The 22,788-nt window shown below is 41.2% G+C and overlaps 1 protein-coding gene across 1 annotated transcript in view; it reads left to right on the top strand.

Moving 5' to 3' along the window:
* The window catches only part of TG (thyroglobulin), a 395,662-nt gene that overhangs the window by 44,523 nt on the left and 328,351 nt on the right, over nt 1-22,788 (top strand). Inside the window, 5 exon segments of the mRNA XM_043991635.1 lie at nt 1,482-1,559; nt 2,457-2,569; nt 3,937-4,048; nt 7,264-7,464; nt 19,825-20,034. Of these exon segments, the coding sequence (XP_043847570.1) occupies nt 1,482-1,559; nt 2,457-2,569; nt 3,937-4,048; nt 7,264-7,464; nt 19,825-20,034 (714 nt within the window).

Here is a 22,788-nt window from a genome sequence, read left to right as displayed (position 1 = left end):
TTTAGACATATGATTCTGTGATTATTTTCTCTCCATTTATGTAATATTTCTTGTTGGTGATGAGCCTTTTTTTTTTGTGGGGCAATGAAGGTTAAGTGACTTGCCCAGGGTCACAAAGCTAGTAAGTGTCAAGTGTCTGAAGTCAGATTTGAACCCAGGTGTTCCTGAATCCAGGGCTGGTACTTTATCTACTGTGCCACCTAGCTGCCCCCAGTGCTCAGTCTTTTCAGTTGTGTCTGACTCTTTCCATGAGCCTATTTGGGGTTTTCTTGGCAAAGACACTGGAATGGTTTGCCATTTCCTTCTCCAGCTCATTTTACAGTGGAGGAAACTGAGGCAAACAGAGTTAACTGATTTGCCCAGGATCACACAACTAGTAAAGTCTCTGAAACAATGTAATATCTCCTTATCTTAAAAAAAAAAAAAAGCCCAGGGGCAGCTAGGTGGTGCAGTGGTTAAAGTACCGGCCCTGGAGTCAAGAGTACCTGAGTTCAGATCCGGCCTCAGACACTTAACACTTACTAGCTGTGTGACCCTGGGCAAGTCACTTAACCCCAATTGCCTCACTAAAAAAAAAAAAAAGAAAGAAAAAAGCCCAGATAGATTCTTATCCTCTTCATAAAGCCTTCCCTTACCAGCAGGCAAAGGTGTGTTTTGCACATAGCTGTTTGGGCATATTGCCTCCCCTATGAAAATGTAAGCTCCTTGATGGTAGGGACTGCTTCACTCTTGTCTTTGTATCCCCATAACCCAGCCCAGGGATTGGCACACTGTAGGTGCTTAATAATAATTGTGTATCGATTGATAGATTCTTTACATATGTCATCACACCAGAAAGAGAACTAGATATGAAACCAGAAGAGCAGGTTCTAGGGTCAGGCTCCTCTGCATAATAGTTGTGAGACTTTGAGCAAATAATTTAATGTTTGGAGCTTAGTTTTCTTAACTGTAGAGTGGGAATCATGATATTTCTCCCTGCCTACCTCACAGAGTTGTTGTGGTAATCAAATGAGATAAGAGGCATGAAGGGCCTTGTAATCATAAAGCAATACTGGTGGGCAGCTGGTATAAATGCTGTTATTCCCATTTTACAGATAAGGGAATTAGGGTTCAAAAGGGTAAGCGATTTACCCAAGATCACATAGTTAAGAATTGGTGAACTCGAATTCAGGTCTCCTGACTCCCAGGCCAGGTAGGTGGTACAGCAGATAGAGTGCCAGACTTGGAGTCAGGAAGACTTATCTTCCTGAGGTGTGATTTGGACTCAGACTCTTATTAGCTGTATATGAATCACTTAACCTTGTTTGCCTCAGTTTCCTCATCTGTAAAATGAGCTGGAAAAGGAAATGTCAAACCACTCAGTAACTTTGCCTAGAAAACCCCAAATGGGGCCACAAAGAGTTGAATATAACTTAAAACAACTAAACAATAACAAATACCAAGAAGTTCTTAAATTCTGAGTTTCATTGATTTTTCTGTAGGGCACTGCTGGTGTGTGGATGAGAAGGGGCAGTATGTTGCAGATTCCTTGGTTGCTCGCTCTGCAAGATTGCCACAGTGTAAGTGATCCACTTTCTAGGACCCACTACCTACCATGACTTAAGTGCTATATTAGTTCAGTTCAGTCAGTTCAACTTTTAGTTCACTTCATTTCCATAAATATCCATCAAGGTGCCTACCATGTACAATACCATGATACGATGGAGTGAGCTCGGGATCTGTAGTCAGAAGACCTGAATTCTGATTAATGTTATCATGTTAATATTAATTAATTGTTAGGTTAATATTATTAAAATTTCCTTACTCTTTGTGGGACCTTGGTCATACCCATTTCATGCCTCCTGGCCTCAAGTTTCCACAATAGTTGTGTTCAAGTATTTAAGGGGCAGCTGAAGGGGCTTAGGTTGGTTCTGTTTGGCTACAGAGAACAGAACCAGGAGTAATGGATGGAAACAACCAAGAGCCATATTTGGGCTAGATATAGTGGGGGAAACTTCCTAACAATCAGACCTCTTGTAAGTGGAAGGGCCTGCTTCAGGTAGTGGTGGGCACTCCCTCACTGGAGGCCTTCTGACAGAGTCTGGTTAACCACCTGTGGGGTATGTGATACAGAGGCATTCCTTTTGGGCGTAGGTTGGATTATATGGCTGCTGGGGTCCCTTCCATTTCTGAAACTCTGTGGCTTGGGAAAGTTCTTCATAAATGTTTATTGACTGAAATTTTATTAGAAGAAGCCCTTGTGGGAGAGTGGACACTCTGTCCCATGTTGACCAGCCATGCCACCCTAGCAATGCAACTCCAAAGCTTCTTTCTCCATTCTCATCATTAGCAGAGTGGTGGGCACTCCAATATCTGAGATAGGTAGCATCAGGAGGAAAATAATTTTGTTTGATTTAGAACTTGGCAAAGAAGGTGTTAATTCTTTTTAGTTCAGAATGCCTTTATATCTCCAACAGGTCCCTCAGCATGTGAAAAATCTCGGACTAATGGGTTGCTTTCCAGCTGGGAACAAGGGGGAATTGAAGGCAGTACTTCTCCGGGAGACCTATTCACCCCATCCTGCTTGGAGGTAAGCTACAAGACTGGAGGAAAAGAAAGCTAATGCAGTGGGCATTTTTTTCCAATAGCTTTAGAGGTTTTTTAACTTTGTTGGGGAAATTGGATACTGTGGTATAGTGAGAAAAGTGCTGCACCAAGAGCCAGGAGAGGTAGGCACATGGCCAAGTTCTACCAATTGCTCTGGGCTTTTGTTTCCTCACCTGTAAAGGGGGGATAATGATGTAACCATTGTCCGTCTCACAGGATTGTTGTAAAGCATGAACTTTGTATTAAGCAGCCAAACACTGGTGCTTTTCAGTACTCTGGTGCTATGAAACTTAATTCATAATAACCCTGAGGGGGTACTACAAATGCTATTACACTCATTGTGGAAAATAAGGCTAAGAGGTGAAGAGACTTTTCCCCACAGCATGCTGACACTGGGGCCTGAATATGAATTCAGGTCTTCTGACTAAGAGTCCAGTGCTCATCCTGCTATCTCACAGCCATTCTGTAAAGCACCACATCAATGTGAGGTGATATCATGAGAGAAGATATGTGACCCTCCTGAGAGAGCTTGCAGGAGGAGAGTCAGGACGACTGCAACATGGGCCCAATTCTGCTTGAGTCATGTGACTTTGAGCAAACCATTTTCCTTTTCTGGCCCTCAGTTTCTTCCTGGGGGAGATTGGACAAGACACTCCCTAAAGTCTTTTCCAACTCTGAAAGTTTATGGTTCTGCTTGGGAAGTGAAGGTGCAAGACTCCAAGTTTCTTAAATTAGAAGAAAAAACTCCCACCACATTCTATCCTAGTTTTTATTGCTGTTCTTTATTTTAATGTCGCCAGAGGCCAGAAAAACTATTCAGAATGCAGCATTTCTGCATGATTTGCTTTTGACAAATTTCCCACATCTTCAGTGAAGTAGCACCTCAAATCCCATCAGCATCTCAGGATGCCGCTGGTCAGGTTTCCCAGCAGATACTGTTGTTTTTCTTTCTTTCTTTCTTTCTTTCTTTCTTTCTTTCTTTCTTTCTTTCTTTCTTTCTTTCTTTCTTTCTTTCTTTCTTTCTTTCTTTCTTTCTTTCTTTCTTTCTTTCCTTCCTTCCTTCCTTCCTTCCTTCCTTCCTTCCTTCCTTCCTTCCTTCCTTCCTTCCTTCCTTCCTTCCTTCCTTCTTTCCTTCTTTCTTTCTTTCTTTCTTTCTTTCTTTCTTTCTTTCTTTCTTTCTTTCTTTCTTTCTTTCTTTCTTTCTTTCTTTCTTTCTTTCTTTCTTTCTTTCTTTCTTTCTTTCTTTCAATGGTTTTCAGCTTTAAGAAGCCCAACTTCCCTTTTGCATTTCCTTCTTGGTACCCGAGGGAACAGCTTAGAAGCAGTGAAGCTGTCATGCTTTTGTTTTAGACAGGAGAATACAACCAGCTACAGGAATCTGACCGCAGTACCTGGTGTGTGAACCCAGTGTCCAGGGAGGGCGCACAATTCGATCAACTCCCTTCTAACAGCAGCATCCAGTGTAAGTAACTCTGGCAGTTCAGCCTCCTGGGGGAGGCCCAGGTCATGCAGGTGCTGAATTGAAATGATTCCTTCACACTGACTCCCTCTGTTAGTAAAAAGGGGAAGGAAACCAGTAGAATCCAAGAATATTTCGTGCCCTGGGTAAGTTCCTCCTGTCATCCACCAGAGGCTTTGATTCTTCAGTAAAACAAATCTTTATAAGAACTGTACCCCAAGGTGTGGTAAATAGAAAGTTTAGATTAAACACTGTCTCTACCCCTTAAGGTTCATAGGGGGAGAAAAGAAACTAACCCAGATAATTTTAATAACAAAAAAGTGTGATAACTGCATTAGAATTATAAAACAAAGTACTTTGTGAGGCCTGTGGGGGAAAAGAAGTTCCTGGGTGGGTATTTGGAGTGGATCTTGGAAGGCTGCATAGAGGAAGCAGCATTTGAGTTTGGCTTTAAGGGATGGATACAAATTGAACAAAGAAAGGGGATACTTTCCTGGTATAGACAGTAGTCAACAAACACACTGAAGTGGAACATATCAGACTTACCACAAAATATCTGCCCCTCTGTCATGACAGAATTTTCTGGTAAAGGCAATGTATATATAACCTCTCGCTCAGAATAGCAGCTCCAGGCTAACGTAGTTCCATGTTCTAAAATTCTGGGTTCTAAGCTTCCTTCTAGCTCTAACATTCTATGATACTCTCATTTTGGACTGCAAATTGGTGCATTATTTGACATGAAGTGACATTTCTTACCAGTTCCACCATTCAGAATCCCAAACACTAGAATGAAGAAGAAGAAAAAAAAAGTCGAGAGGGAGAGATTGAGATGTGATCCAATCACTAATCCACCAGAGGAAAAAGAGGTGGCCTAGTCCAGAAAAAAAAGAGACAAATCAAAGTTTGTCAACACCCAAACCCAGAGAGAAGGAGCCCACTTGTACTTCTTCCTTACAGCCTTTCTGCTGCTTTTGGTCCATTGAAATCATGCATGAGAGTAAAAAAAAAATACATTTCCTTCCTCCCTCTCTCCCTCCTTCCTTCCTTCCTCCCTCCCTCCTTTCCTTCCTTCCTCCCTCCCTCCTTTCCTTCCTTCCTTCCTTCCTTCCTTCCTTCCTTCCTTCCTTCCTTCCTTCCTTCCTTCCTTCCTTCCTTCCTTCCTTCCTTCCTTCCTTCCTTCCTTTCTTTCTTCCTTCCTTCCTTCCCTCCTCCTTTTCTCCCTCCCTCCTTTCTTTCCTTCCTTCCCTCCTTTCTTTCCTTCCTTCCTTCCTCCCTCCTTTTCTTCCTTCCTCCCTCCCTCCCTCCTTTCCTTCCTTCCTTCCTTCCTTCCTTCCTTCCTTCCTTCCTTCCTTCCTTCCTTTCTTTCTTCCTTCCTTCCTTCCCTCCTCCTTTTCTCCCTCCCTCCTTTCTTTCCTTCCTTCCCTCCTTTCTTTCCTTCCTTCCTTCCTCCCTCCTTTTCTTCCTTCCTCCCTCCCTCCCTCCTTTCCTTCCTTCCTTCCTTCCTTCCTTCCTTCCTTCCTTCCTTCCTTCCTTCCTTCCTTCCTTCCTTCCTTCCTTCCTTCCTTCCTTCCTTTCTTCCTTCCTTCCTCCCTCCCTCCCTCCCTCCCTTCCTTCCTCCCTTCCTTCCCCCTCTATAACCTATATTAAGGCTTTCTCTGAAGTCTTAGAATTGTACCCTCTGTACTTCTAGACCTCTTGGATACATCTAAAGGACAGTGCTTTCAGGGCAGAGGGATGCTTCCATAGGGGACAGGTCACGATTAAATCAAGAGGATTCTGTTCTTGACACTGGTATCCCTACCCTTCAATCTAAAGTGCTGTTTTAATGAGATGCACTGAGGGAATTAGACATATATCAGTGCCTTCTATCCTTGAAGAAGTAGTGTTGTTCAATGAATGAAATGCTGGGTTTGGGGGGAAGAAGACACATGTTCAGATCCTGCATCTAACAGTGTCTGGGTGAGCCTGGGCAAGTCACATAGGCTATATGCCGCAGCTACCAAGGACTTCTTTGAGAAAGGATGGACAGTGGAGATTCGATTTGGTGTAGGGAGTTCTCACATTGGGAGTTTCCTACACTTGGAACCTCATGGGTTTTTTTAAATCATAATTTTTTTCCAGTTATATGTAAAGATAGTTTTTAACATTCGTTTTTATAAGATTTTCAGCTCCAGATTTTTCTCTCCCTCCTTTCCCTCCCCCCTTTCCAAGGCAGCAAGCAATCTGATATAAGTTATATGTGTATAATCACAATAAACATATGTCTACATTAGTCATGTTGTGAAAGAAGAATCAGAGCACAAGGGGAAAACCTCAAGAAAGGAAACAAAAACAAAAAAAATGTAAAAATAGTATGGTTTGGAATCTCATAGATCTTACTATGGGGTATTTGGCTATTATCAGAAGAGTTACTAGGCTGGTTTGAAAGAGAAAAATGTAGGTATGTGTGTGTACATATATATATATATATCACATATATATATATATATATATATATATATATATATATATATAACATACATACATATACATACACATACACATCAGAACCAAAAAATCCCAAAGTTTTCAAAGGTGCAGAATGTTATACTAGAAATCAAATACAAATTTATTCAGTCTCATATCATTCCCCTTCATGCAATGTCAATTAATTAAATTGACAAACATTTATTAGGTATCTGCTTTGTGACAGGCAGTATACAAGGTACTTAGGGATGCAAGTACAGAAATGAAGCCATCCATACCCTGAAACTCAGCTCTATACTGCCTCTGATTGAGGTCTGGAATACACTCTGTACCAGTTTCCAGCTGTTGAATTCTCCTCCAATCTTTAGAGCCCAATTCACATTACCTCTTCCAGGAAGTTTTCTTGGACCTTCTCCTCTCCAATCAGTAACGACCTTCCCCCTGTGACATAAATAAAGCTTGTTCTTGTTGTGTAAGTAATTAGAACACATGTTGCAGTGTTCACATTAAGTTGGGAGTAATCAGGGAAGACTTTTTGGAGGAAATGTTCTGCTATCTGCTATTGCTACATATTGTTAATTCTTGTATTATTATTTTTTCGTTTGATTATGAGTCTTCTCTCCTGCTAGATTGTAAGCTCCTTTAAGACCGACTTCGTGCTTTATATTTCTTTGAATGAATGATGTGATGAAAGTTATTACATGTACTTCTATGTCTTTCTAAGTAACCTTGCATTGTCTTTTTGCCTTAAGGCCCTAGCATTTGTAACATAGTAATGGAAAAAGCCACCTTGAGGGAAGTTGGCAATGGATACATCCCAACTTGTGAAGGAAAGGATGGACGTTTCTCACCAGTGCAATGTGACGAGGATCAGGGGAACTGCTGGTGTGTGCTCAGGAATGGTGAAGAGGTGCCAGGAACACGAGTCACTGGAGGCCGACCCTCATGTGAAAGTAAGCCATGGTCAAGACAAACCTGAGTAGCCTATGGGACCTGGGGCTGAGTCCAGGAAGGCAAAGCCTGGGGCAAATCACTTTCTGCATCTCTATTGGCTCCACTATTGTTGTAAGGTAAAAACAGGGTGATGGATGGATGGATGGATTGAATCATTGATTAATTCGATAACTATTCAATACTTGCACTATACAAACCACTACTTTGAAGCAAACATCAAGGACAGGTGTTCAAGGGAAACTTGTTCTATAAGAGGTATGACTTGAGCTGCTATGTAGGGAGAAAGGGCATCTAGGATTACAATGCTAGTGGAAGAATTAGAAGGAGATTTTATACATACATACATCTATTCACACAATACACACATGCACACACATGTGCATGCATGTACAATATGTAGCACATTACATTATTCATTAATTCATTGTGTGCATATGTATGTGTCTAATGTATGTATTGATTGCACTGTATGTGTGTGTATATGAATGAATAAACCAAGAAGCATTTATTAAGCACCTACTGTGTGTCAGACACTGTGGCAAGCATGTATGTGTGTATGTGTATATGTATGTGTATGTATGTATGCATGTATACATGAGTTTCTAGTCTTTGTTAGTACAAACTGGACAAGCTATCTCTTTCTACCTAATTGACCACCTCTCTGAGTGATTGTCCATCTCCTGACAATGTGTAAGTAGGAGAATGCCTTAAGTGTAGGGCTTGGAGCAGTCAACCCAATTCACTGTAGCCTGGGAGGACTCAGCTGGCTATAGTTAAAATCTCTTTAGGGCTACAAAGAGACAAGAACTTTCACACCCATTTCGTGAAGAATATAGGGTATTCTCCACTACCACTACCCATTTTAAACTACCATCAATGCCAAAGGAGGCACAATTTCTAAACCTTCTTCTCTGATCAAAGTGTCAGACCCAAAGCTCCAAAGGTACCAAATCTGGGATCCTGAGGGACCCTGCCCAGTGTAAGACCAAATTATCTCCCTTAAGCCATGGAGGGACAGAGCGAAGCCAGAAAGTGGATTGATTTGCAACTCAGCAGAAGAAGGATTTGCCATTTAGGGGGTCTAATCCAGAAGGTCCAGTTCCTCTTTCCCTCCTTTATCCATTGCTAGAGTCTCATAAAGTCCAACCCTGTGGCTTCTTCTTCAGGGGGCCCACCTAGAGGGTTGTACAATGAGGAGGCAGTGTGGGGGGTCATGGAAGCTCTGCTACAAGCTAGATGGGTTACTTTGCTCGAGTCACATCCCCTTCTCTAAGGCAAGGTTGAAGATAATTTCAGTGCTAACATTACATGTTCTAAGATTCTTTCTATTTCAAACATCTTCTAATGACCCTACCAGGTCTAAAATACTTTGCCTACAGCGGAGAGGTAGCATGGTATAGTGGTTCAAGAATTGGACTTGAAACCAGGAAGACCTGGGTTCAAATTCTGAATCTGACATATACTTTCAATCTCCAATTCTTTCAGTGCTTTTTGTAGATTATTCTCTATGATTATAAGTTAAAGAGAAGTTACTAACTTGTATTGGTAGAAGGAGTATCCTTACCTGGGAATTCCCAATAGCAAGAGAAATTACATGTCTAGCCCCCATTCCCTAATGTATGCAGTGCTTTTTTTTTTTTAAGTGAGGCAATTGGGGTTAAGTGACTTGCCCAAGGCCACACAGCTAGTGTCAAGTGTCTGAGGCTGGATTTGAACTCAGGTCCTCCTGACTCCAGGGCCGGTGCTCTATCCACTGTGCTATCTAGCTGCCCCTACAATGCTTTTTAAACCTTAAAATGTTATATAAATGCCTATGATGACGACCATGATGACGATGGTGGTGGTGATGATGATGACGACAATAACGATGATGACGACGGACAATGATGAATTGCTCCTACTTTCTTCTTGGCTGCTTTTCTTTTTATCCCAACATAACTTGGCCTTGAGAGGTTATGGAGGCAGGAATAGGGGAGGAATAGGCTGGGCAAGTGCTCTTCCCATTTTACAGATTAAGGAACCCTGAACTCATTGTTTTATCCATCATCTTAGAGTGAAGGAATCTTAGATGTAGCAACGAAAAAAAGAGAAAATGTTTAAAATTATAACCAGGATGATTGTAAATGTGTTATTGAGCTGTTTCAGTTGTGTCTGATGGATACCACTGACCTAAAGAAAAAAGGCAATAGGTATAGGGAAGGGAAAGGGAATAAGTATTTATTTACTGCCTACTGTGTGCCAGGCACTGTTAATTGCTTTTACAAATATTAACTCTGGGGGCAGCTAGGTGGCACAGTGGATAGAGCACCGGCCCTGGATTCAGGAGGACCTGAGTTCAAATCCAGCCTTAGACACTTGACACTTAATAGCTGTGTGACCTTGGGCAAGTCACTTAACCCTCATTGCCCTAACAACAACAACAACAACAACAACAACAACAATTATCTCTTTTGATCCTCACAACAAATCTTGGAAGTAGAATCTCCATTCTACAATTGAGGAAACTGAGACAAACAGAGGTTAAATGACTTGCCCAGAGACAGACATCTAGGATTCTTTTCTTTTTCTTCTTTCCTTCCTTCCTTCCTTCCTTCCTTCCTTCCTTCCTTCCTTCCTTCCTTCCTTCCTTCCTTCCTTCCTTCCTTCCTTCCTTCCTTCCTTCCTTTCTTTCTTTTTTTTTTTTTTGCGGGGCAATGAGGGTTAAGTGACTTGCCCAGGGTCACACAGCTGGTAAGTGTCAAGTGTCTGAGGCTGGATTTGAACTCAGATCTTCCTAAATCCAGGGCCAGTGCTTTATCTACTGTGCCACCTAGCTGCCCCCTAGACATCCAGGTATAGAGGAAAGATGATAAAATTGGGATTCAGGAGACCTAGATTCCATGAGATAGATTAGTGCACAGTGTCTGGGGGCTAAGTTAGTCCCTCTAGTATCCCATACAGCTGTATCATTTTTATTGATATTTTTTATAGCATCTTCATTTCCAAATATATTTTCCCTGACAGTCCCACCCCATGAGTTGTCCCTGATAACCAAGAATAAAAAAGAGGGGGAAGCAGTTCAGCAAAAGTACATACATACATACATACATAACCTGAGTATACATCACATTCCAAGTCTTCTCAATTTTCAAGGAAGAAAGGGAGGTTCCACTGTAACACACAATTTTTTGGGTTCTAACATTCTGGATTCTAAGGTCACTTCTGGCTCTTAAATTAATTCTGTGTTAGGATTCTTAGCAAAGCTTAGCTTAGCAAAACTCAATGGGAAGTATTATGATGTGCATGACTACTACTGGGAGTGTATCAGGAAAGTGATGGGGTGTTGGAGCAGGAAGGTTACTTGAGGAAAAGATATAAAAAATGCCAAAAAAAGAGAGATTTGTCTTTCTCCCACAATAAGACAGGCTTCTCTGGGTTGCTGTGTTGTTTCCAAAGTCCTGATGCACAAAGATGCCAATATAAATAATGATTGTCAGATCTGCCTGGATTCCCAGAACTTCAGGGGCCATTTAGTGTAAACAGTAACTGAACAAGAATCCCTCTTTCTATGTACTGGAGAAGTGATTCCCCAGGCTTTACTGGAAGACCACCAGGCAGAGGAAATCCATTCCCTCACAAGATGGTGCATTCCTTTTGGGGTCAACTTTCATTGTTACATTGAACCCAAATGTGTTTTTCTACAACTTCAGCAAGAACAGTCATAGGCCCTGCTTCTAGAACTATTCTCTAGACAGAGCAGGTTAGATTCCTTTTGCACGTGTCAGCCCCTAAAACATATAATGAAAATTACCATGTATCCTTGAAACTTTTTTTTTTAATCTAGGCTAAATGTTCCTCCAAACAATCCTCATGTGGCCTAATTTTAAGGCCCTCTGCTATTCTGATCACCCTTTATCTTATCAATAATGCCTTTCTTAAAAAATGGTTCTCTAGATTGAATAGGATATACTCCAGGTATTATTAGATCAGAGCAGAGTAGAAAAGTATTATGTGATCTAGTACACTATTCCTCTTGTTAAAATTAAGGTGGTGACCTCTCTCTCACTCAATATCCTCATCTGTAATATGGAGATAATAATAGACCCCTACTTCTCTGGGTTGTTGTAAGGAAAAAATGAGATAATGTTTGTAAAGTGCTTAGTATAATGTATGCCACATAGTAGGCATTTAATAAATGGGCCTCCTTCCTTCTTAGTGCAGTCTAACAGCATGTTAGTGTTTTTGGCTGCTGTATATTGACTCACCTTGAGATTGTAATTGATGTTACCAAGACCTGTCCATTCTACCTTTGTAGCGTCTCTTCAATACACCCCCTTCTTTCCTCTAACTATGACACCATCCTGGTTCAGGTCCTCATCACCTCATGCCTCAACTACTGCAATGGCCTGTTAGTGGGTCAGCCTGCCTCATGTCTCTTCCTAGCCCAATCCATTCTCCAGTCAGCAGCCAAAGTAAATTTCATAATGGATAGGTCAGACCATGTTTCCCTTCCCCCCTACTCAGTAAACTTCGATGGCTCCCTATTACCTTCAGGATTAAAAATAAAAGCCTCTTTGGCTTTTAAAGCCCTTCATCACCTGTCTCCTACCTATATAGCACTCTCTGCCACATACACTTTGATCCCAGTGACACTGGTCTCCTTGGTGTTCCTCAAACATTTTCACTGGTTGTCCTTCATTCCTGGAATTCTCTCCCTCCTCACCTCTCCTTCCTGGCTTCTAAGTCTTAGTAACAACCTCACCTTCTGAATGAATATTTTCTGTTTTTCCCCTAATGCTAGTGTCTCCCTGAGATTATCTCCAGCTTATCTATATTTTATTTGTACGTAATTCTTTGAATATTATCTCCTCTATTTGATTGTATATGTTCCTTGAGGGAAGGGATTGTGTTTTTTGTTTTGTTTTTGCCTTTCTTTATATCCCCAGAACAATGTCTGGAACACAGTACATAGTGTATGTTTGTTGACTTGACTCACCTAAAACCCCCAGATCTTTTGCCTTCCCCATCTTGTGCTTGTGAAGTTAAAGTTAATTCTTTCACTCAGAGATAAGACTTTACATTTATCCCTATCAAGTTTTTTCTTGAGTCAGCTCAGTGTTTCAACCTGTCAAGATCTTTTTGCATTCTGACTCATCCACTGGCAGTTTGGCGTTTTAATTTTAATTTGAAATGTATGTCATTTATGCCTTTATCCAAGTTATTGATAAAAATACTAAATCACTCAGGGCTAACCACAGAACCAAGAGGTGCTCCACCAGAGAACTTTCAAGATGAATGTGACCTATTATGATGAGTCTTTGGGTCCTCCATTCACCCATCTCTAAACCACTTGTCTAGCTAGAATCTCTCTAAACTTCCTACAAGAATGTCACAAAAGAAGTGCTTTGCTAAAATTGAGGATAGTATACTCAGATAATCCTCTTAGCTAAACAGTCAAAAACCACATGAAGTTAATATGCTGTAATTTGTTCTTGATGATACCAAGGCATCTCTTTGTGATCACCACTTCCTTTTCTAAATTTCACTAAGTAACCTTTTAATAATATGACCTAGAATTTTGCCAGGAATTGAAGTCAAGCCCATGGGCCTGTATTTCACACACTCTACTCTTTCCCCTAATTGGGAAGATGGAACTACTTCAGTCTTGTAGGTTCCTTTGAATTTCATTGTCAATGAGATTGTGCTGCAGATCTGAGAAGAACCCACCAAACTTATCCATTCTGGGCATATGTGCAGTGGAACAGATGATGGAGGAGTAAGAAGCATAAACTCACATTATCAACTTTTCACCATGTTGGGGAAGGAAGACACATTATTAGAGACATGGTATGATAGAAAGAGCTTTGAACTAGGAGACTAGAGACCTTACTAGTTTTAGCTCTATCACTAGGTAATAAATTGGATGTGGTATTGGGCATTCCATCTTCAGTTTCCTCATCTGTAAATCTGGAATAACAGTGCTTATCCTGTTTATTTTGTGAAGTCATTGTAATGGAAATGGAAATGGAAAACACTTTATAAACTGCAAGATGCTTTATACATGTAAATTAGCATTAGTTATCATTAATTATTATTAATAGTTATTAATTTTGTTACTGATTAGTTATTATTAGTTATCATTAGATGGTGTGTCTGCTAGTTTGCCTTCTTCTATATGATTAATAAAAGCTACTGTAGATATAGGGTTCCAGAAAGTGTTTTGGGTTGAAAGTTAGGAGGTCTGGGTTCTTTATTTCAGTTTTACCATTCATTTGTTTGGGATTTGCATCCTAGCTTTGTGCCTACAGAACAGTGGCTAGCACATAGTAAGTTGTTGACTTACTGACTAAACTAGTCACTTAAACACTGGACCTCAGTTGTCCTATCTCTAACATGAAGGTGTTGGACCAGATGATTTATCATGTCTCTACTGGCTCTTAAATGCTAGGATCCTTCAGCAGAGATGTGGTAGGAGTAGAAGAGCTTTGTAAAACAAATTACATTGTACCCATGTAAGACATTATTGTTCCTGGACTTGGGGTATAAGTTCTATGATCTTATTTGACCTGACATTCCTGTCCTTGTCCTAATTTCTCATGCATCCTGATCAGGCAAGCAGGAAACAGGAAAAGTCATTCACAAGCTGTGGAATTTGTCACAGTAAGGGATCAGGACAGGTCTGTGGTTCAGTGTTAGTGGGGACAGTTGCCAAGTGTACACATGTCGCTCTGTTCTGCACGGTGGATACAATGAGGGTTTTCACCAGAATAGTTTCCACAGATGTTTTCCTCATAAGCCTATTAGTGCTGGAAAGAGCCTTTGTAATTCTCTTTCAGTTTACAGATGGGTAAACTGAGACCCAGAAAAGGTTGCCTAAAGTCACACAGCAAGGTGGTGGCAAGGCTAGGTAGGCTCCTACTGTTCTTGCCTTTCCTCCAAGTCTCTTTCTCTGTGTCCCCTTAACATCTGAGGAATCCAATTAATCATATAATTGTATTAAAGCCATATGAGAACCAGTTTTAGGAATTGAGGGTGCTTAGCCTGGACAAGAGAACTCCTTAGAGGAAGAAGGGATATAAGGTGTTGGATCAATGCTCTTTGACTCCAGAAGGCAGAATTAGGAACAAGGAATGGAAGTAACAGAGGGACGTTTGAGCTTAATATAAGGCAAGGCTTCCATAGCAAATAGAGCTGGTCAAAAGAGGTATGAGCTACTGCAGGAGGTAGAGTTGTTAATCATAAGAAGTCTTTCATTGGACTTTGTCAAGAATTTATCACCTCCCTACCATCTGTCTTATAGAATCCTGACTTTTTTCAAAGAACAACTCAAATACCACCTCCTGTGGGAGAATTCTCATGATGCCAGTTAATGCTCTCTCTCTGTCTCTCTGTCTCTGTCTCTGTCTCTCCCTTGAAATTATATTTGATATATTTCCATCTCTTCACATGTATATATGGTGGAGCCTTCTAGAATATAAGTCCCTTGAGGGCAGGGGCTGATTCACTTTTATTTTTGTTTCTTTGGTGCCATCATTGTGTACTGAAAGTGACTTAATCAATGGTTGTTAACTTGAATTGTTGAACTGAATGTTGGGGAGGGGTATAGAGTCACAGAGGGTCTGAACTGAAAGTGATCTTACAAGTCACCCAGTCCAATCTGTCATCAGAGGTTGGGCTGCGATGCCCTCTGATGCTCCTTTCAGCTCTGAGAGTCTGTGATTCTTTTAGCCTTCTCCCAGGCATGATTTACAACTGAAGGGACTTCAATGGCACCAGTGAAATAGGCTGAAGGACATACTTGCTTGGCAACATGCGAGTGTGGATGAAATTGTGAGTGCTGGCAGCAAAGGTGCCAACATCTTATGTAATATTTGTAAATTCATGTGGCAAATCCCTTGACAGCTAATTCAAAACATTCATTATTCTCATTCCAGACTGGGAATCTAGAGAAAACAGATTTACAAACTAATTCTCATTCTCTCTCTCTCTCTCTCTCTCTCTCTCTCTCTCTCTCTCTCTCTCTCTCTCTCTTTCTGTCTATCTCTTTCTATCTCTCTGTGTGTCTCTGTCTCTCTCCCCGCTTATCTCACACACAGAAGGTTTTATAAGCAAAAGCAATATGGTGGACAGAAAAAAGAGAGGTGATATTTATATGACACATTACAGTTTTAACATGCCTTCCCATGCTTAACTCATTTGATCCTCCCAATAAGCCTGCAAGGTAGGCAGGGCATGTGTTGTGTATACCATTTTTATAGAAGAAGTGATTTGCCTAAGGTCACACCGTTATGGTGGTTGAGCCTGGGTTAACACCCAGAAACAGTGATGTATGGCTTCTTTGTTCTACCTTTCCTCCAGTCATCTGAGAGAGTTCATGCACGCTACATGTCTTAGTATATATTCCTCAAAGGCTTCCTGTTGAAGTAGAAAGAAAAGAAGATGGAGTGGGGGAGATGCAGAGAAGGGGGTCAAGAAACAGGTTCAAGCCCCTAGTTTGCTGCTGATTACATGTGTGATCTTGAGCAAGTCCTCTCAAATTCAATAAACATTTGTAAAGTTAATACCACGAAATGTGCAGAGAACTGTGGCAGGTGTTGGGAGAGATTCAAAGAAGACAGGTCATACCTGCCCTCTTGAAGCATAAAGTTTAGTGCAGGGTTATAATGATAACACCAAAAAAATGCCACAAAGTTTGATGAGAGACTGTAGGAGGAAAAAAGAGTATTTGAGGCTTCACAAAGGAGATGGCATATGAGCTAGGTTATGCAGAATGGGTAGAACTTTAGTAAGCAAAATAGGTGGAGAAGGAATTTTAGAAATGAGGAAAAAGAATAAGCAGAGGTTTATAGATATGAAAGCATAGTACATCTATTGGGGACTGCTAATGGTTTGGTAAGCATTTAATGTGTGTGTGTATGTATGTGTGTGTTGGTGTGTTATTAGTGTGAAATAAAGCAGGAAAGGTAGGTAGGTGACATGTGGATGGCCTTGAAGGAGTTCAGATTTTATTGGGTAGGCAATGGAGAATTAATTCTCACAGGGTTTTGTACGAAGCCTTTCCAGCTTGATGGATTCCCATCTGTTGAGACTGCTTTATAGAAGACATCTGTTTCCAATGGATTTCATATACATTGTTTTATTTATCTAGAATCACTTTTGAGGTGGAAAATAACTTCAGGGGTCATTTAACTTAACCCTACCATTTTATGGTGTTGGCTACACTGTTAATCCAAGGGGAAAAGAAAGTTACCCCCCCCCCCAGAGACCTTATTCACTGTAGTCTCCTTTGTTCCCCTGTAAAATATGAGGCTGTTAAGTCTTCATTGAAGCTGAGGTGAAAAGAATTGATTTTTTTCTTCAGTAAAGAAGAATCCATTGACCCTTTCCCCAATAATTCTCCACTCAAGTCCTATTCCAATGCCCCATGATGGTACAGTTGTAATGCTGGGTTCTCAGAGGTTGTACTGTGTAGCAGAGGACCACAAGCCCCAGATGATGCCACCAAACTAGTCTCACTTTGTGCATGGGCCTCTAGCCACATAGTTTATTTTGGTCATTTGGTGACAAGCCTGGTTGAGTTCAAAGGGGCTCCTCACTAGGCTGTCTTCAGAGGGATTTTGGATACAGAAGCCCTTAAATAGTGCCTACCAAGTGGTAAAGTGGCTGTGATCTGCATTTCTGGAGGAAATGCCTACAACTGGGGTAACCATAGATCCTTTAAGTACTTTGACATAATGTGGGAGAACATCCTATCTCTGATGTTTCTGAGATGTGTGATCTTGGACCACTCACTCAATCTCTGAGATAGTTTCCTCATCTGTAGAAGGAAGAGGTTGGCCAAGGTTACTGCTGAGATCCTTTCCAGCTCTAGAACGGTCTTCCTGGGATCTAGTCCATATTTCTCATTGGACAAGAGGAAAACTCAGTGTGATGCAATGAATAGATCTTGAGCAATTGCTCCGTACAATGCTTCATTCCGGTTGCTTCCAGAGATAAACGAGATGGTCCTTGCTCTTATCCTTCGGAGCTTGTTGTTTGGAGAGGAAATTAGACATCAACTCCCGTTATCTAAGGTGGAAAAGTAAAGTGTTAGAGCCTTTCAGAGGAGGTAGAGGTGACTTCTGCAGTCTCTACACAGGGCTTCTTAATCTCTTTTATACCATGGATCCATATGGGAGTCTGGCCAAGCCTATGGATCATTCCTCAAAATAATGTTTGCTGCCCACATTCATCACTGAGGGAGGTTTTAGTTAGAGGTTAACTGTTATTCCCCATCCAAGTTTATGGAGTTCCTTGGAGGTATGTTGATTCTAGGCTAAGAACCTCTGGTATAGAAAGATCATAGAAAGCTTTATAGAAGAGGTAGCCTTTGATCTGTGCTTTTACAGGTAGGTAGGCTTTCCATTTGCAGAGGTGAGAAGAAGAGCATTGCAGGCATTGGGGGAAAAAAAAGTTACTGAAGGCATGGAAGCAGTACCAGATACTGATTTTGTCTAGTTGGTAAGTGAGAGATGTGGCATTATTTATAAAGTGATGTGATAGCCATGAGAAACAGCATGAGGCAGTGGATAGAGTAAAGAAGAGCTGAATTCAAGTCCTGTCTCTGAAGATATTATTTGTGTGGCCATGGGCAAGTCACTCAAGCTCTGAGAGCCCTAGGCAAATTGATTAGACTTTATGTTAAAGGCATCAATTCACACTGGAAGCTCTCCTCCATATCTGTGAAAGGATAGTCCTGGATCTCCATCAGCACTTGTTACCCCTTCTTTTCCTCCCTCCCCTCCCCAAGGTACTATGAAACCCAAGGGAGGATGTATGTCTATAATGATTCATTATTATTATTTTGGTGAGGCAATTGGGGTTAAGTGACTTGCCCAGGGTCACACAGCTAGTAAGTGTCAAGTGTCATGTCTGAGACTGGATTTAAACTCAGGTCCTCCTGATTCCAGGGCCAGGGCTCTATCCACTGCATCACCTAGTTTCCCCCTAAAATTCCCTTATACTGTCTTTTTCCCCCCAGGGCAATGAGAGTTAAGTGACTTACCCAGGGTCACACAGCTAGTAAGTGTCAAGTGTCTGAGGCAGAATTTGAATTCAGGTCCTCCTGAATCTAGAGTCGGTGCTTTATCCACTCCCCCCCACCTATAATGATTAATGATTATTGATTTGTTAGAGTTTTGATAATTCTACTTATGGTAATTAAGTACTTTGTACAAGGTCTTGTGCTACTCATTGGAAAGGGAGGAAGAGTGAGCTGAGGAATACAAAGATGGTATGATTGTTATTTTCAAGGAGTTTACAATCTAATGGCAAGGAGGGAGTAGGGCAAATGCACAAATAACTATGATACAACACAGAAGATGATAAGTGAGGAAGGCTCCACCTTCTTCACTGAAGAGTATCACTGGCTTATGGCCACAAACTTAATACCTAAGCAGATTTTTCTTCAGGGTCAGTTTCTGAGTCCACATTTACCTGAGCTGCATTCAAGTTACTTAGATTACTTGGACGAACCTATGATCTCAGCTAGTGGATAAAGGTCTGGACCTGAGTTCAAATCCAAACTCAAATATTTAACTAGCTATGTGACCCTGGACAAATTACTTAACCCTGTCTGCCTATTTCTTCAGCTGTAAAATATAGAACATACCTCCCAGGATGTTATGAAGGATAAAATCAGATAATATTTGTAAAGCAAGTTTTAAAGTACAATGCAAATCCTAATTAAATTATTATCCACTACACCATGCTGCCTAGTATAATGCCACAGATATTATCCTCCTCCTCATTTTATAGTTAGGAAAACCACTCAAACAGGTTGACTGACTTGTCCATTGTCATGCACCAAGGGCTCAAGGCAGGATCTGGACACAGGTCTTCCTGTTTCCAAATCCAGAGGTCTCCTTCCTCCTTATGTCTCTCCAGGGACTTTTATGCTATGCCTCTTGCATGAGTCATTGTTGGCCATATGTTGCAGACTATTTCTGTTCCCTGTATGTCTTTCCATTGTCTTTTGTGTAACCGATGAATGGAACTCTTTCAAATTTATGGTGTTCTATGATTCTTAGCCCTATAGCATCACTAGCAGAACATTTAATGTTAAAGAGATGGATTTTTGTGTCAGCCAGCAGCTTGGAATCATTGAAGTACTGTATAATTTCCCAAATGCAATCCAGCCTTTCATCCTCTCTCTTTTTCTTCCTCCTCCTAAATCCTAAACCCAGCTCATCATCCATTCCCAAAGCCTACCCAAGTTATATGTTCAAGGGGCTATCTTGAAATTGCATGCTGTAATCTGGGCAATATATATCTTTCATATATATCTTGCACATATTAATACTCAAGAATTCCAAATATCATTTATCTCCTATTCCTCCTAGGTCCTCAGTGTCTACTGCCCTTTAGAGCCTCTGATGTAGTCCATGGAGTCATTCTTTGTGAGAAGGGCACTGAACAAGGACAGGCTGTTCAGCAATGCCAGCTTATATGTCGCCAAGGCTATCACATTGCTTTGCCTCGTGGGCCATTTAGATGCAATGTAGAAAATCAGCGTTGGATTTCAGAGTCTCCTTTGCCCCAGGCTTGTCAGAGTAAGTAGATATGGAACTGGTCTCTCTTTATTACTCAGTCATGTGGTGTTCCCATAGGTACTCTATGATTTTTATGAATGTAATATGCTTGGGTATGTATTTAATTTGAAAACTCAACATAGATTTTTTTTTGGTTTTCAAAGAAATGTCCAAGCTACAAACTGGAGGGCTCTAGAGGAATGCCTTATTCCAGATGAGCTCCAGATGTTCCACTGGGTGGAATGGAAGTATTTATTTCTTCTATAGGTATAGGGTGTGTTCAGGGAAGACTAGTATCTCTGTTGTGAGGACTGCCAAACCCTTTTCAGGGCTGCCTTCTACCTTTGGTGTCCACCTGATCCACCTGAATCTCATCTGTGGTTCTAAGAAGCTGTGCAGTGGCCACACCCCAGTAAACCATTTCAGCAAATGAGATAAACCAGTTTGAGAGTAACAGAGGGGTCTCAGACCCTTCGCTGAGTTAGGGAGGTGTCTACCCCAAGCATGTGATGACTTTCCCCAGTGGAATGTATGGATGAGAAGAATTGGTTCCAATGGCCTTGAAGGTGGCTGAAGCAGGCCCTGCGGAGTGCTTAGAGCTTGGATAGATGTTGAAGACGGTATGGTTGTCCACTGCTTCCTGAGCAGTCACCTTGACTTTTGTCTTGTTATTGGATTTTGATGATTCTGAAAGAGAGAGTGAAGCTGATGATTTTGTACAACTCTTTCCCACTTCAGTCCAAATGATGTGCAAATCAAAAGATATAACCCATTCCATTTGATCACTTTTACCTACCCCAAAGTCCTGTGGTGACAGGCAAATGATGAAGCAGCAGGTGTGGATACACTGGGAGCTGTAGTCACAACCTTGCATACGGGTAGCCCAGGCCATAGGGTCATCTTCTCACTGGACCAAAGCAACAATAGGATTTGGTAGCCCCTTGGGTGTCTGAGCAGCCTTTTCAATGGACCACACTGCTCACCTCTTGGCATGAGGAAGGGGCTAGAAAAGGTGACCTAAAAATTGTCTGCTTCACCCAACTCAGGTCTACTTACTGAGGCAGGAAGGGATCCTACCCCATAATCCAAATTTTAAAAATGTACAAAAACTTATGCAAAGATGATTCCACTAACTATCAGTCCATAGAATGCATGCTTGCTTATGGATACCATGAAATCCAGTAGACTTGAAAGACGAACAGTTCTTGTAAGAGAATGCATCCAAATGGCAGCCCTGAGTGAAACAAGCCTGGCAAATGAGGGCTAGCTTACTGAAATCAGAGTTGGATATACATTTTTCTGGAGTGGCCACAGTGATGGGGAGCACCATAAAGCTAGTATAGGTTTTTCAATCAAAACTAATCTAGTCAATAAGCTTTTCATCTACCAAAAGGAGTGAACAACGGGCTCATGACAATGTGATTGCCACTTGCAAGAAAGTGCCATTGCACCACCAAACCCAGATGAGATAAAAGAAAAATTTTATGAAGATCTAGAGACCCTCCTCAACAATGTGCTGAGAGAGGACAGCTTATTAATCTGGGTTACTTTAATGCTAGAGTAGGCACAGACTATCAGATATGGCAAGAAGTCCTTGGAAGGAATGGCATTAGAAACAGTAATAGCAACTGTCACTTAGTACTGAAGACTTGTGCATCTCATGACCTTCTCATCACCAACATTGTCTTCTACTTAGCTAAACACGATAAAACTTCATGGAAGCATCCTCACAGTAAACATTGATATTTAGGAGATTATGTCATTTTAAGGAGAAGGGACAAACAGGATATGAGGGTGATGGAGGTGATGTGTGGCCCAGAGTGGTGGACTGATTGTAGATTTATCCTCTCCAAAGTAAATATTCACATTCAACAAAAGCAGTTGCCCCCTAGGCAAGATGACTACAGAAAATTTAATGTCAACAGCTTAGAGTGCTTTTCCAAGCAGTAACAGTTTGTTGTTAACTTGGATAGAAAGCTGAGTTGACACATGGTTGGCAATAGTGAAGTAGAAAAGGAGTGTGCGGCTTTCAGAGATTAGGTGTGCAGCTCTGCATTTACTCATCTGGGCCAGAACACCAGCATACAATAAGATTGATTTGACAAAAATGATGAAGAAATTCAGAATTTGCTAAATGAAAAAAGGACCTTCACAGGGTTTACCAGCAGGATAGTTCATCTGTCTCTGAGAAGGCAGTATTTAGCTTCATCAGAAGTTAAGTCCAAATGAAGCTTAGAGAGAGGCAGGACTCTTGGCTCAGTGAGAAGGCAGATGAAATTTAGTTTTATACTGATAATAATAATCCAAAGAGTTTTTATAATGCCCTGAAGGTTATTTATGGGCCAAAGACCTATGTTGCATCTCAACTACTTAGTGTTGATGGAGCCACATTGATTAGTGATAAGGCCATGACCCTGGAAAGATGTACACTTCCATATTGTTCTCAACATACCATCATCAATCAAAGCTGAAGCCATTGACTCTGGAAGAAGTGATATAATGACACTCTCAAGGTCTCTCCAAAGTACTTTGGAATCTATTGCATGACATGGGAGACACTGGCATAGAACCATCCTGCATGGCATGCCTGCATCAAAGAAGGAGCTATACTCTTGTGTGTGAAGCAGAATTGCAGTAGCTCAAAAGAAACGTGAGATGTACAAATTCAGAGACATTTCCATTCCAAATGTTCATGTGGACTATTCGTGCCCGACTTGTGGTAGAGCCTCCTGAGATTGTATTGGTCTGATCAGCCACAGTTGGACAAGCTGTACC

The sequence above is a fragment of the Dromiciops gliroides genome, chromosome 1 (genome assembly GCF_019393635.1).
Source record: "Dromiciops gliroides isolate mDroGli1 chromosome 1, mDroGli1.pri, whole genome shotgun sequence".
In the NCBI taxonomy this organism is placed as follows: domain Eukaryota; kingdom Metazoa; phylum Chordata; class Mammalia; order Microbiotheria; family Microbiotheriidae; genus Dromiciops; species Dromiciops gliroides.
The sequence above is the reverse complement of the archived record's forward strand: the minus strand, read 5'-3'. Positions and strand labels throughout refer to the sequence as shown.